Here is a 12,420-nt window from a genome sequence, read left to right as displayed (position 1 = left end):
AGCTCGCATAGCAGAAGCTGAGGAGTGCATTTTGAGAAATTTTGTGAACCAAGTGGCAAACTGGTGTCATGAAATACACCACACTGGGAATATTTACATGAGACCAGGTCAGCAAGCATAGTCCTTAGGGCCAGAAAACATTCAACAGTTTTCAGGGCAGGACAAATTTCAAAAGATGAGGATACCCAGGTTTTGTTCTATTAGGTCAATCTAGTAAAACAAAGGGTGAATGTGTATGTATAAGAACTCTTAATTTAAAACTGGTCAGTGGTGTCGCATGCCTGTAATCCTAGCACTTGGGAAGCAGAGGCAGGCAAATTTCTGAGTTTAAGGCCAGCCTGATCTACAGAGTGAATTCCAGGATAGCTAGGGCTATACAGAGAAACCCTGTCTCGAAACAAACAAAAAGAACTCTTAATTTGAAGTGGTGATTTAAACAGAGGTATCTAGCAGTAAGGATGTCCTGAGTTGTTCCTCATGGCCAAGCCACTCAAAGGGTTTGCCAGGAGAACAAATTGCTTCCTGTATGATGGCCACCCTCACAGTCTGATATGTGACATGCTGTACCCTATACAGCAACATGGTGGGCTAGAGCACCGGGCAGGGGAATCTCTGGAAGCAGCTAACAGTGACCGACCAGTCAGGCTGTACCTGCATGGTAAGAGAAGGAAAAAAGTGAAGCTTCTGTGTCTAAAACACAGCCGGATGTCTTCTACTCTTAAATTAATTGTGCCTTATTTACATAAAGCTGATTCCTCAGCAAATGCCTCTTGCCTTTCAAGATTTTTGTTGTTGTTTTGTTTTGTTTAGATAAGAGCTCACAGTGTAGCCCAGGCTAGTTCCTTCTGCCTGAGCCTTCTGGGTGCTGAGATGTGGGGCATATACCACTAGACCTTGCCGATTTGAGATCTTGATTGCAGAGTTTGTGATCATGAAGGGAGATGACATTTGCAGGGACCTGGGATGTGAGGCTCACTTCAGTGAGTTGCAAATCTTTCCTTCCAGAATAAAAACTATACATTCTGGGAGTGGGACAACTGTGTCAATTCCTCCATGGCTCCTGGATATTGCAGAAGAGAAGGCATAATATCGAAGCTAGAAGATAGGGGTGCTGTGCTTTTGGATATAGCATGACCATGGTAATCAAGTCCACACAGCAGCTGTAGATACCTGCAGAAGACTTATATGTGTATACACACAGGCACACACACAGGGTCATATACACAGGAACAATGCACATAGACACACACTGGCACACACACACATACACATACACCCCACAGACACATAGGCACACAAACTCAAACACACATATACACCACACACACACACACACACAGAGGCACACACACATACATGCTATACACAGGCACACACTCATACCATATACACAGGTATACACACAGACATGCACACACACATACAACCCATAGGCACAGATGTACACATGCACACAGGCATCACTCCTATGTACACACATCATGCACACATGCATGTAGACACACACCATACAGGGAAATACACACATGCACATAGGCATCACCCCCACAGACACACATCATGCATACATGCATGAACATAAACACACCACACAGTAGCATGCCCGTATACCTCACACACAGGCACACACATGTACACATGCATGCATACATATACACAGGTATGCACAGGTGCACAATGCACCTCCTATGCACACACATGTGCATATACCCCCCCCCACACACACACACACAAGCAAGCATAGGACTAGTTGAGAAGAGGACCAGCAGGGTGAGCTGGGAATAAGAGAGGGTGATGAGGGTGAACATGTCCATCACAATACATTGAATACCATTTGTAAAAACTGAAAAAGCACAATTAAAAATAATGAAAATATAAATGCAAATTGAGCAGTGAGCCAGATGACTGAATGGAGAACCTCGATTGGGAGGTTCCTGTTTCTGTTTCCGCAGCCACCGCAGAAAGCATGCACATCTGGTTTACTTTGAGCCTGATCTACTGTGCTGGCAGAAGTCTCTCAGTTGGTGTGGGTGATGCTGTGGCAGGGGACCATGGTGCATTGTTTTTCCTGGACACAATCATCTTGGGTAAGCCATGACTTTGTGGGCTGTGAGCCATTGCTTGAGCTGTTCTGAGAAGATGGCTAGTTTTCATTCAAAGGAAGGGTGGTTAAATGGGTATTGCTGTAGGATGAGAAGGCTGAGCGTGGAATTCCCAGTCTCTGCAAGCAGGCTGCCTTGAGGTAGACCTGTAGGTGCAACTTTAGTTTCTGTAGTTACTTTGTGTCGAGGTTCTCCCAGAAAGAGAAGTAAGCCTTGCTTGTGACAAACAAGGAGGGACAAGGTTGTTCAGATAGCTTTCTTGTTGCTGATGGCTTGAGGCAGAATCATGACTGTGTTTGAACTTGTGGCAGGACTCCTACCTCACTGTTTTCTCCATGTTCTGCATAAGTCACCAAGCAGCAGTTCAAGTTTTCCAAGAGAGTGGGACCATTTATTGCCTTTATTCATCATACCCTGACATAGCACAGACCTCCAGAAAGGCAGACGCAGGCTGGATGATGACTAGACACATGCTGGTCTGGAGGGAATGGGGGATGTTTCCCAGGGTTCCATCTGAGTAGCGGGTAACCTAGGTTGTGCTTCAAAAGCCACGAAGCTCCCCCTCTACCCAGTCTGTATTACATGGTCTCAGAAGGAAAGTCAAGGGCATATTTTAAGAGGTTTGCAGCTCAGAGTGGGCATGAGGACTTGTATACTTACAAATTTCTGAGAGCCCAAAGGTGCAGAGGGATGGGCAGGGGACCTAGCACGGCAGTAGAGAGAGAGGCATGCTTAAGGATGTCACACAGTCGTCTGTTTTTATAGTCTGGTTAGGAGACAGTACTCCGTTCTTCCATTGTCTTGTAATGTCATATCTGAGGGCCATTTTCACATTCTTTGCAGCATTCTCATTGTTACAAGTTTCTTTTCTGAAGCTTCTCTCCCCTGTCATAACTATACCCAGGGGAAAAGTTTCCATTCATTGTTAATTGTAGGAAAGAATTCCTGGGTAGTTGCGCACACTCTAGGACTGATAGGAGATATTTGTCAGGAGTCACTATGAAGGAGCCTTGATCTTGGGTCAGATACTTGGCCAGCAAGGGAAATGACTTGCTGTGTGGCATCACCTGAAGGTTGTCTTCTGAGCTAAGTCAGTATCCAGAAAGGGAGTGGGGTAGAGAGGAGAGTTTAACAGGTCCATTGGCAAGGTGATTCTGAATGCATCTGTTGGGATTTTAAAAGCCAAGATTTCATTTGTGTGTGTTTAGAATTTAGAATCTTGGGAATCATATATGTTTCAAATATGTGTGTGTGTGTGTGTGTATGTGCACATGCGTGTGCACGTGCACAGTCATGTAATAAATAACATTTTAGTCAACAATGCACAGACAGGAGTCCTATGCAATTATATAACCTAGCAGCATTGTAACCATCTGAGTTTGCGTAGGTATACTCTGGGATGGTCATAGAATGGAATTTCTTGATGACATATTTCCCCTCACTAAGTGATGCATGTGTGTGTGTGTGTGTGCATGTGTGTAAAAATTCTGAATATTTGCCACCAACCCAGGAAATTGAAACTTAACTAGAGGTTTCATGGTAAATTCCCAAGGTGTCATCATGAGCTTGTTTGAGAAGCTGCAAACTGAGGATTTCCTGGTCCCCCAACCCTGACACCATGCCAGCACCTGAGCTGTAGTGCTACATAGACACCTTCTTAGCTTCTTGGAGCCTGAGGGGAAGAGCAATCATCTTGGAGAGTGAGGGGAAGAGCAAATATTTATTCAGATGGGCACCTTAACAAATAGATGATTTACAAGCTCTGGCAGATCCCAGAAAGAAAGAAAGACAGGTAGCACCATGAAGGTGTGTGGCTAGTTGGCCTGTCCTAGGACAAGATGGCTAAGAAGAGGTTTCCCTGAAATGACATTTAACTTGACATCTGAAAGAGGAACCAACTGGAATTCAGGGCATGACGGTATGCACAGAGGTTTGGAAGAACATTCAGTCAGGGGAGCACAATAATCCTGCTTCTCCAGATGAAGCCTAGGGAGTCTACACACTAAAACATCAGCGACTTTGACAGGTGTGGGGAAACAGTGCAATGTGATATTAAAGACTGGCCTTGAAAGATCCAGACATTCAGATCTCCTGGACTTGAATTCAGACTGTGTCAGTCTGCTATGTGTTCTTAGGCAAACTGCATCACTCACCTGTACCTCAGTTTCCCCTTCTGCAAAAAGCCTTGTGGTTGTGGTGCAGACTGAGTGAGTTAACGCATAAACTGCTCAGACAGTCCCTGGCATTTCAGCTTTCTCTGTTTATTTCCTATTGACTCTTGTTAGCATAGTTTTGCCTATCAACTAGAGAGGGAAAAAAAGTCTGAGCCTATACTGTTAAAGTTGAGTTCCAGGAAACTGAGCCTGGGAAATAACTTGTTAAAAAAAAGAAAAGAAAAGAAAAGAAAAGAAAAGAAAAGAAAAGAAAAAGAAAATCCTTCAAATTCAATGCTCATTCTACTAAAAATCATTGCTTTTTCTCTCTAGCTCACCTAGAACTGTATCAGTGCATTTGAGTATTTAGGGCTGAAAGTGCATATTTTTTATCCAGCACACTATACATTTCTTAGAATTAGTTTGAAGAAGGCTGGGTGTGGCCGAGTGAGTGAGCCCCTTTTCAAGTTTCTGGTTTCCTTATAGAATAGTGTCAAGGGGTTGCAGGATGCCTTGAAGCTGATTTCAAGGTAATCATTGTTAGTGACAAACATTTATCCTGCATGCTCCCAGGAATTTGTAGATCCCTTAGCACAGTGGTGGGCACAAACTCAAACAAGACACACACAGTCCTGTCCTTTAGAGTGTACAGAACTAGCATTGGTGTCAGACATGCAAATTAGCCATTGCTCTTCTGAGCATGTGGTGCTCTCTTGAGGGAATCCTTTGAGAGCTGAGAGCTGTTTGCTGAGTGGAGAAGAGGACTCAGTAGATCCCTGGAAAGGTGACAAGTATCTTGGATGTCTGAATATGATGCATTGGAGGTAAGACATGCCACAAGGGAAGCCCATGATGGCCACTAACTGCGTATGTGTCAGGGAAGGTAGTCGGCAGAGAACAGAGATCTGTGTTTTCGGTAGAGGGACTTCTTCTATTTGGCTCCTGGCATAGCTGGAGCAATGCAATTATTCAAAGCTTCTAGTTCATTCTGATAGTTTGCTGTTCCTATAAAGGTAATTGCTCAGAGCCTGACAGCTCTAAAGTCACAGGCTGCTCTCCGTCTGACTCTTGGGTTCTAGGAAATGGGATCTTGTCTAGCGATTCTTCCTCTTTTTTTCAAAGCACCATTATCTATACAGCCATATCTGGTCCTTAAGTTGTTATCCTGTGCTACAGGTGAGGAAGCTAAGGTAGAGTGAGCCAAGGACTGCCTGGGAAGGAATCTCCTTGGGCAGTTTTCATTTTCCAAGTGGATTTTGTGGATTGGAATACAGGTAAATCATCTTTTTGCCAATCAGTTAAATTATGTATTTTTCATTTTATTTTTCAAATCATGTACATGTGTGTATAGTATACTTGTGTGTGTGGGGATGTGCACACAAGTGCAGGTGCTTCTGGAGGTTGGAGGTGTTGGATATCTCTGGACCAGAGTTACAGGCTGTCATGAGCCAGCAGACATGAGGTTGAGAGGCAAACTCAGTCTCTGCAAGAACACACATGCATTTAAACTGCAGAGGAGTGTCATGGATGACACCAACCCCAAGCAACTGCACTTTAGAAAGGAAATGGCCAGTGCTAGATATCCTAGCAGAGGCAGCTGGCACCCCCTGCTATTAATACAATAAGGGACCTTTCTTAGCAGTTCTGAATAGAATACTAGTGGCCAAGTGGTTGGAGTTTGGGGTCACAGTTGAGATGGTTTTGGCAGTAAGTCTGACCCCCAAGATGGATTGAGTTGTAACTTCTTAGTGTTATGGTTCTTCAGTTTGGCTAAGAACAGTTGGGGGAACTTTGTACAGAACAGTGAGTCATTTTCCATGAACTGGTAGATGTCATGAAATTAATAGCACAGACATAGCAAAGACATTAGAAATTTTTTTATGTGTACAGCACAATTCTTAGTTCTACCCACACTGTCCTGCCCTAAAAAGGTTGAAAGAAAAAGTCTTTCATGTGGTATCTTTGTATTTGAAATTTGATAAGTAATTCCTTTAAGGCTTAAAATTTCCCCTTTGTGAACTGAGGCTATGACTCTGTTAAAGGACCGATCACTTAGCATGTGTAACGCCCTAAGTTTAAACTCTAGCACCCCAATAAATACAAACCATCAGTCAATAAACCAACTTCCAACCTTTGGCTATTTCTTCTCCCACAGGGACCGAACAGTCTCTGCATTCTTCAAGGTACAATTCCAATTCAGCTGGAGGGACAGGTGAAAAGCGGAGGCTACAGATCCCTGATCCCATAGTGTCCGATCTGCGTGACGCATCCAGGAACATCTAAGGTTGATTCATTTGCCTTTTTTTGTTTGGAAAAGCAACTTTCATCTGACTCTCCCCTCTGGCCAACCTGAAGCAGACCCCACGTGTCTCTGCAGACATCACGTGGTTTTGTTTTGCTGCAGCCCTACTCAGAATTTGATGCTGTCTTGTTTATGAACATCCCAGCGTTTCTCTTTCCCACCCTTCCTCATCTATAACCCATAGCTGTGCCTCCCAAGGTCGGTGCTGAGCTGGACAGAACTTGGCCCACATTGGTGCTCACTGTTAGTTTGTTCAGTGTTCCCTGGATATAATTTTCTGATTTTTTTCTTTTTAATCTTAAGATTGGCAACTTGAAAGGATCATGCTTCGCCTCCTGAAACTGGTTGTGATTCCAGTGATCCTGGGTAAGTGGCAGCAGGAGACAAAGGGAAATATTTGAATTCTCCTTTGTCTGGTAGCTGCATTTTTTTTGACATTTATTTATTTTGTGATGTGGGGAGGGGCATGTGGATGTCAGGGACACAGTGCAGGAGCTGCTCCTTTTCTTCCGTGTGGGTTCCTGGAACTGAACTCGTATCTTCAGGCTTGGTGGCAAGTGCCTTTACCCACTGAGCCAACATGGAAGCCCCAGTCTCAGACATTTTAAAAAGTTAATCTTATATATGCTTAATTCCTTTTGTGAGATATGGAAACCATGAGCTGGAACTTCTTGGTGCTGGTGAAACCACTGTTTTGGAAGCAGGTGGTCGAGTCTTCTTACCTTGTCTGCTTTTGCTGGGCACCGAATGTCTTTGGGTCCTTTCTGGGTGTTCTAGAGTTTCGCTATGGCATCCCGACACTTGCCACTGCTACCTGTCAATTCCAGCTATTGTCAGATGTGGAAGGTAAATTGTTAAAAAAAGAAATGGAGGGGCCTTTTATTTGTGTGGTTTCTAAACACAGGGAACTCATTCCTAATCTGCAGTTGTATTCTTTGCCTGGAACTCTCTGTTTCGTCTTTGCTCCCTCCCCTAACACCTCACCCCAACAAGCTTGCTCAAGCCTTCCGGATTCTTCAAGCTTCCCCTGAGTTTTACTTCCTCCTGGGAAGCCTGCTTTGGCTCAGTTGACTGGGTATGAATTTTCTGCCCAGACCTTGCCCAGGTGTCCAGGGCAGTTTCTGCTGCTCACTTCAGATTCTTTCTTTTCTCTTTCTCTTTTCAGCCCATTTCTTGTTTCCTATTCCACAGAAATAGAGCTATGGGAAGAAGAAATTAGTTTGGTGCTTTGCTCTCTTCTTTATGAGTTTAATTTGTAGCCAGGATCTGTCTGTGTGGATGAGGATGAGAACGGGAGCACTCCTGGGTGTGGCTGGGGAGGTGTTTATTGTAGATACAAGGGAGAGGACAACCAGAGGCCAGGAAGAGGCCAGACTGGCTAGCAGATTAGACCAGGCCATGAGAGGAGAGAGGAGGTGAGAAAGGGAGAGAAGAGAGAAGGGCAAGAGACAGAGTCAGGAACCACTAACAGAGGACAGAGAGAGGGGGGATAGGGGGAAAGAAGGGGGAGAAGGAGGGGGAAGTAGAGGAGGGAGAGGGAGAGGAGGTGAGAGAGGGAGAGGGAGAGGGAGAGAGAAGAGAGGACAAAGAAAGTGTGTGGCCAAAATGGCTGGGTTATGGAGGAATCAGAAGCTGGGGGAAGGGAAGGGAAGGGAAGCTCAGATACTAGACAGGTTTAGGGTAAGGAGGGAGGTGTATGAGAAGTGCTGGGAGGAGCCAGGACTCTGTAATAGATACTTGCTATACTGAGAGAGCAGGTGTTTATGTATATGTGTGTGCACACAGCATGAGCTTTGGTATGTTAAATAAGCACCACAGTTAACTATTTGTCCAGGGTTTCTTTGGGATCTGATACTACCCAGACCAGGCTGGTTGTGAACTCAGTATCTTCTCTGCTTCCAGTGTTGGGATCACAGACACGCACCATCACACTCAACTCTTAATTGTTTTACTTACTTATGTGGGGGCAAGAGTATGGAGGTCAGAGAATAACTTGCAGGAACTCGTGTTTTACCATGTGGGTCTGAGGGATTGAGCTGAGGTCACCAGGCTTGGTAGCAACTCGCTGACTCTCTAGACAGTGAACCTTGACTTGGCAAAATAAACAAGAGAGCTGCCTTTGCTGAGTTCCAGGTGATATAGAACACACACGCACACACACACACACACACTCAATTTTCCTCACAGGAACATTCCAAATAGTTGCTGGAGCTTGTTTTGAGTTCTTTCAAAAATACCAAAAGGTTGAGAGTTCGTATGTTCTCTTCCATCTCCCCTACTGTGTGAGTCTGCTGTTGGACAGGAAGCTCTTCTCTCTCTCCTCTCAGGAGAATGAGCTTGCATGAAGAGGCTGGCACCTTTCCTGTTCATTCCCATATGTGTTCAGTTGGCTCCTTAACACAAACTGGGCAGCATCTAAATTTGCCTCTCAGGTTTTGTTCTTTTGGCCAGAAGATGGCTTGTGAAGACAGAAATGCCCTTGCTGTGGCTCTCTCTTAGTGACCTCTTGAAATTCTATTTGTGAGTGACAAACAGATGATGAGGATGAGGGAATCCACACCTGGGGACGCCTCTTAGAAGCCAGAGTTGATGGCAAGGCTGCGAGGGCACAGTCTCTGAAGGAGACTCAATGAGAGTTATGCTCTGCTCTGGCCCACTTCACTGCCGCAGCCAGCAAATGCAGAGAGAAGCTTTTGTGAAGGGATTAAATAAAAGGAACCGAGGAAGAAACAAAGCCACTAGTAAGCGGGTCACCCAGATAGGGACAGCGAGCTCATGAGCGAGCAAGAGCTCACTTCCTGTTTAATTTAAACCTTAAGAATCCTGTGTGCAGAGCTAAGAGAAGTGAGTCAGGGGATGTGGACTTCAGGATCTCCTTTCATAAGAAAGGAAGGAGAAGGAATTCTAGAAAAGGGGAAGGGACCAGGGGACCAGCAATCTCACCTTGCAGTTGGAAGGGTGCAGAATCCTTCAGACTTGCAGCGTGTAGATGAACAGAATGGTTCTCCTTTGTTGTGCTGGTTTCACTGAGGAGGCTCTGAGTGCATAGACTATGCTGGATCACAGACAGAGGGGAAATGGATAGTATCTAGAGATAAACGCTGAGTTTTGTTGTTGAAGCTGCTTGTCTACATACATAACACGTCTTCTGTCTTCTTGCCTTTAGCCCCTGTAGGTTATCCACAGGGCCTGCCAGACTCGACTGTTTCCCCCCCTCAGCTGAGAGTGCATGTGGGCGAATCAGCCTTGATGGGATGTGTTGTCCAGCGCAAAGAAGAGAAACATGTGGACAAAGTAGATTGGCTATTCTCTAAAGATAAACAGGCTGAGGTAAGCAAGAGGCAGCCTGATCGCATAGACAAGCCTCAGGCTGATGGTGTCAGGATGGGATGGGTGTGGGAGAATCAGTCTTTTGAATCTTTGAGGTAGTATTGCCAGAGCTTTGGAAGGAGCCATGACTGAGCCTCCTTTTAGTGTGTATATGAGCCATCAGCAGGGTAGATTATCCAACCTCACTTGAGTTTTAACCCTGGCCCCTTTGAAGAAGAAAATGACCATAATGGAGCCAGGCAGTGCTTAACTGGTTCCGGGCCAATGGGAGCTCTCTCAGTGGCTTTCATTGTCTCTTGCCCTATAGAGCAGTAGAGGTGGACATGAGAGGCAATCCCTATAGTCTAGACAGAAGAGCTCTGAGCCAGGTCTATGCGGGAGGGTACAGGTATCTTTCCTTGTGGTGGAATAGATTCTTTGAACAGTCTTCTATCCTGGGGGGCCATACTTTGCATCTACTTGCAGTGTTGGGATTAGTAGCCAGGCAGGGAATGTGCTCTCATGAGCTCTCTGACTGGGAAACTGTCTTCAGCCTCTGTCACAAGACCAATGAAGATATGTGGGTGTCAGGACTGCCTGTGAGACATGGCCCAAGGAGTTTGCTGCTGGCAATGAAATGCCAATGTTTGCAAGTCAGTTTCAGCAAACTCAGCAGTGAGCTTTTGTAGCTCAGAGCACAGTCTCTGCTGTCCCTGCAATGCTCCTTCACCCAGAATTACATTTCTATTTGCTGTTATAAAAGAAGCAAATCCATGGTAGAAGCAGAATTAAGAATTCCCCAGGTCAGCCGGGCGGTGGTGGTGCACACCTGTAATCCCAGCACTCTGGGAGGCAGAAGCAGGCGGATTTCTGAGTTCGAGGCCAGCCTGGTCTACAGAGTGAGTTCCAGGACAGCCAGGGCTATACAGAGAAATCCTGTCTCAAAAAAACCAAAATCCAAAAAAACAAAACAAAAACAAAAACAAAAAAACAAAGAAAAAAGAATTCCCCAGTCTCTACCTCCCAGCCTGAGACCATTCCTATAGATGACTCCTTCTTTTATGATTTTGCTGGCTGGAGTGGGCAGAGCTGAGGAGAGTGGCAGCCATCCTCCTGGGAACACCAGCCACAGTACCAGAGGAATTAGGTCATCAATTTGAGTGGTATTTCACCTGCTCTCTCATAAGACAGGAAATGGCTATACAGAATTCTAATACCCAGATTGGAGGAGGTGTTGCATCTTTCCTTATGTTGTAAGAAATGAGAATGTGGATACAGTGTTTCATTTGTCTGTGTAGAAAATTAGTCCTGGAGGCCTGTACAAGCTAGACAGGTACCTGCTACATTGTCATTATGAATATTATCATTGGCTGAGTACTTTTTGGTCAGTTTTAGGGTGATAACTTTGATATGTCTACGTGATGGTCTTTAAGATCTGGACTCCTAGGTCTTGTTCCTGTCTTGATTTTTCTCCCATGTCTGTTACTCTCAGAGCGAATACGTGCTGTACTACTATTCCAACCTTAGCGTGCCTACGGGGCGCTTCCAGAACCGTTCACATTTGGTGGGGGACATCTTTCGTAATGACGGTTCTCTCCTGCTCCAAGATGTCCAAATGGCTGACGAGGGAATCTACACCTGTGAGATCCGCCTCAAAACTGAGAGCATGGTGTTGAAAAAGTCCGTGTTACTGCACGTGCTACCAGAGGAGCCTAAAGGTATGGGGACACCTCCCTCAAAGAGGGGCCAGAGGGGAGCAGCTTGCTTGTGGACGAGGGCTGGGGACTGACCAACTGCAGCCTTTAGGCTAAGTACTCAGCTTAGGGCGAGTCTTCAGTGCTCTAGTGGGAACTATGAGTCTGAGCATACTCCTTCTTCACAGGGCGCTGGGAAGCTTGTATTGTCCTTCCAAACAGTCTGAGAATGAGTTTGAACAGAGGTGACTGGAATTGTTGTAGAATGAACACTAGAAAGGTTTCTCTTCTCTCTGACCAAGAATTTCAGCCAAGACTGTAACCCAAAGAGGCATTATAAATCTCGAGTATAAGTCTCACGGGCAACCACAGTAGCTGTTGGAAAGGTGGGAGGGTCAACTCAGCTCCTGGAAGGGAAGTTCCCAGAAACAGAAGGCACCAAAGTAATTTTGAATTGTAAAGATGGTTCCTTACTTAGAGATGCTCTCTCTCTCTCTCTCTCTCTCTCTCCCTCCCTCCCTCCCTCCCTCCCTCCCTCTCTCCTTCCTTCCTTTCTTCCTTCCTTCTCCTCTTCCTCTTTCTTTTTCTCTTTACATGTATTTTATTCATGTGAGGACTTCGTGCACTACATGTGTGCCTGGTGCCCGAGGAGGTAGGACTCCTCCCTGTGGGTGCTGGGATCGAGCCCCGGCCCTTCAAAAGAACAAGAAGTGCTCTTAACCACAGAGCCACCTTTCCAACCTGAGATGGTGACACTCTTAGACTTCTTAGTTCACTTAGACTGAACTGAAGATGTCAGCACAGGAAGCTGCCCACTGCACAGCTGTTCTGAACTCTTCCATTGTGGGAACAATTGCAAC

The 12,420-nt window shown here is 45.5% G+C and overlaps 1 protein-coding gene across 6 annotated transcripts in view; it reads left to right on the top strand.

The window, feature by feature from the left end:
• The first annotated feature begins 553 nt into the window (after nt 1-553).
• The window catches only part of Jaml (junction adhesion molecule like), a 30,825-nt gene continuing 18,958 nt past the window's right edge, over nt 554-12,420 (top strand). The window contains exons 1-6 of one of the 6 annotated variants that reach the window (XM_052188477.1): nt 1,996-2,087; nt 5,432-5,529; nt 6,411-6,539; nt 6,861-6,923; nt 9,724-9,887; nt 11,359-11,584. In XM_052188477.1, the coding sequence (XP_052044437.1) occupies nt 6,881-6,923; nt 9,724-9,887; nt 11,359-11,584 (433 nt within the window). In that variant the 5' untranslated portion in view covers nt 1,996-2,087; nt 5,432-5,529; nt 6,411-6,539; nt 6,861-6,880. The other 5 variants (XM_052188475.1, XM_052188476.1, XM_052188481.1 and 2 more) reach the window with 5 other exon arrangements.

This window comes from Apodemus sylvaticus, chromosome 7 (genome assembly GCF_947179515.1).
Source record: "Apodemus sylvaticus chromosome 7, mApoSyl1.1, whole genome shotgun sequence".
NCBI lineage: Eukaryota > Metazoa > Chordata > Mammalia > Rodentia > Muridae > Apodemus > Apodemus sylvaticus.
Note: the sequence above shows the minus strand (reverse complement) of the source record. Positions and strands in the feature narration are given on the sequence as shown.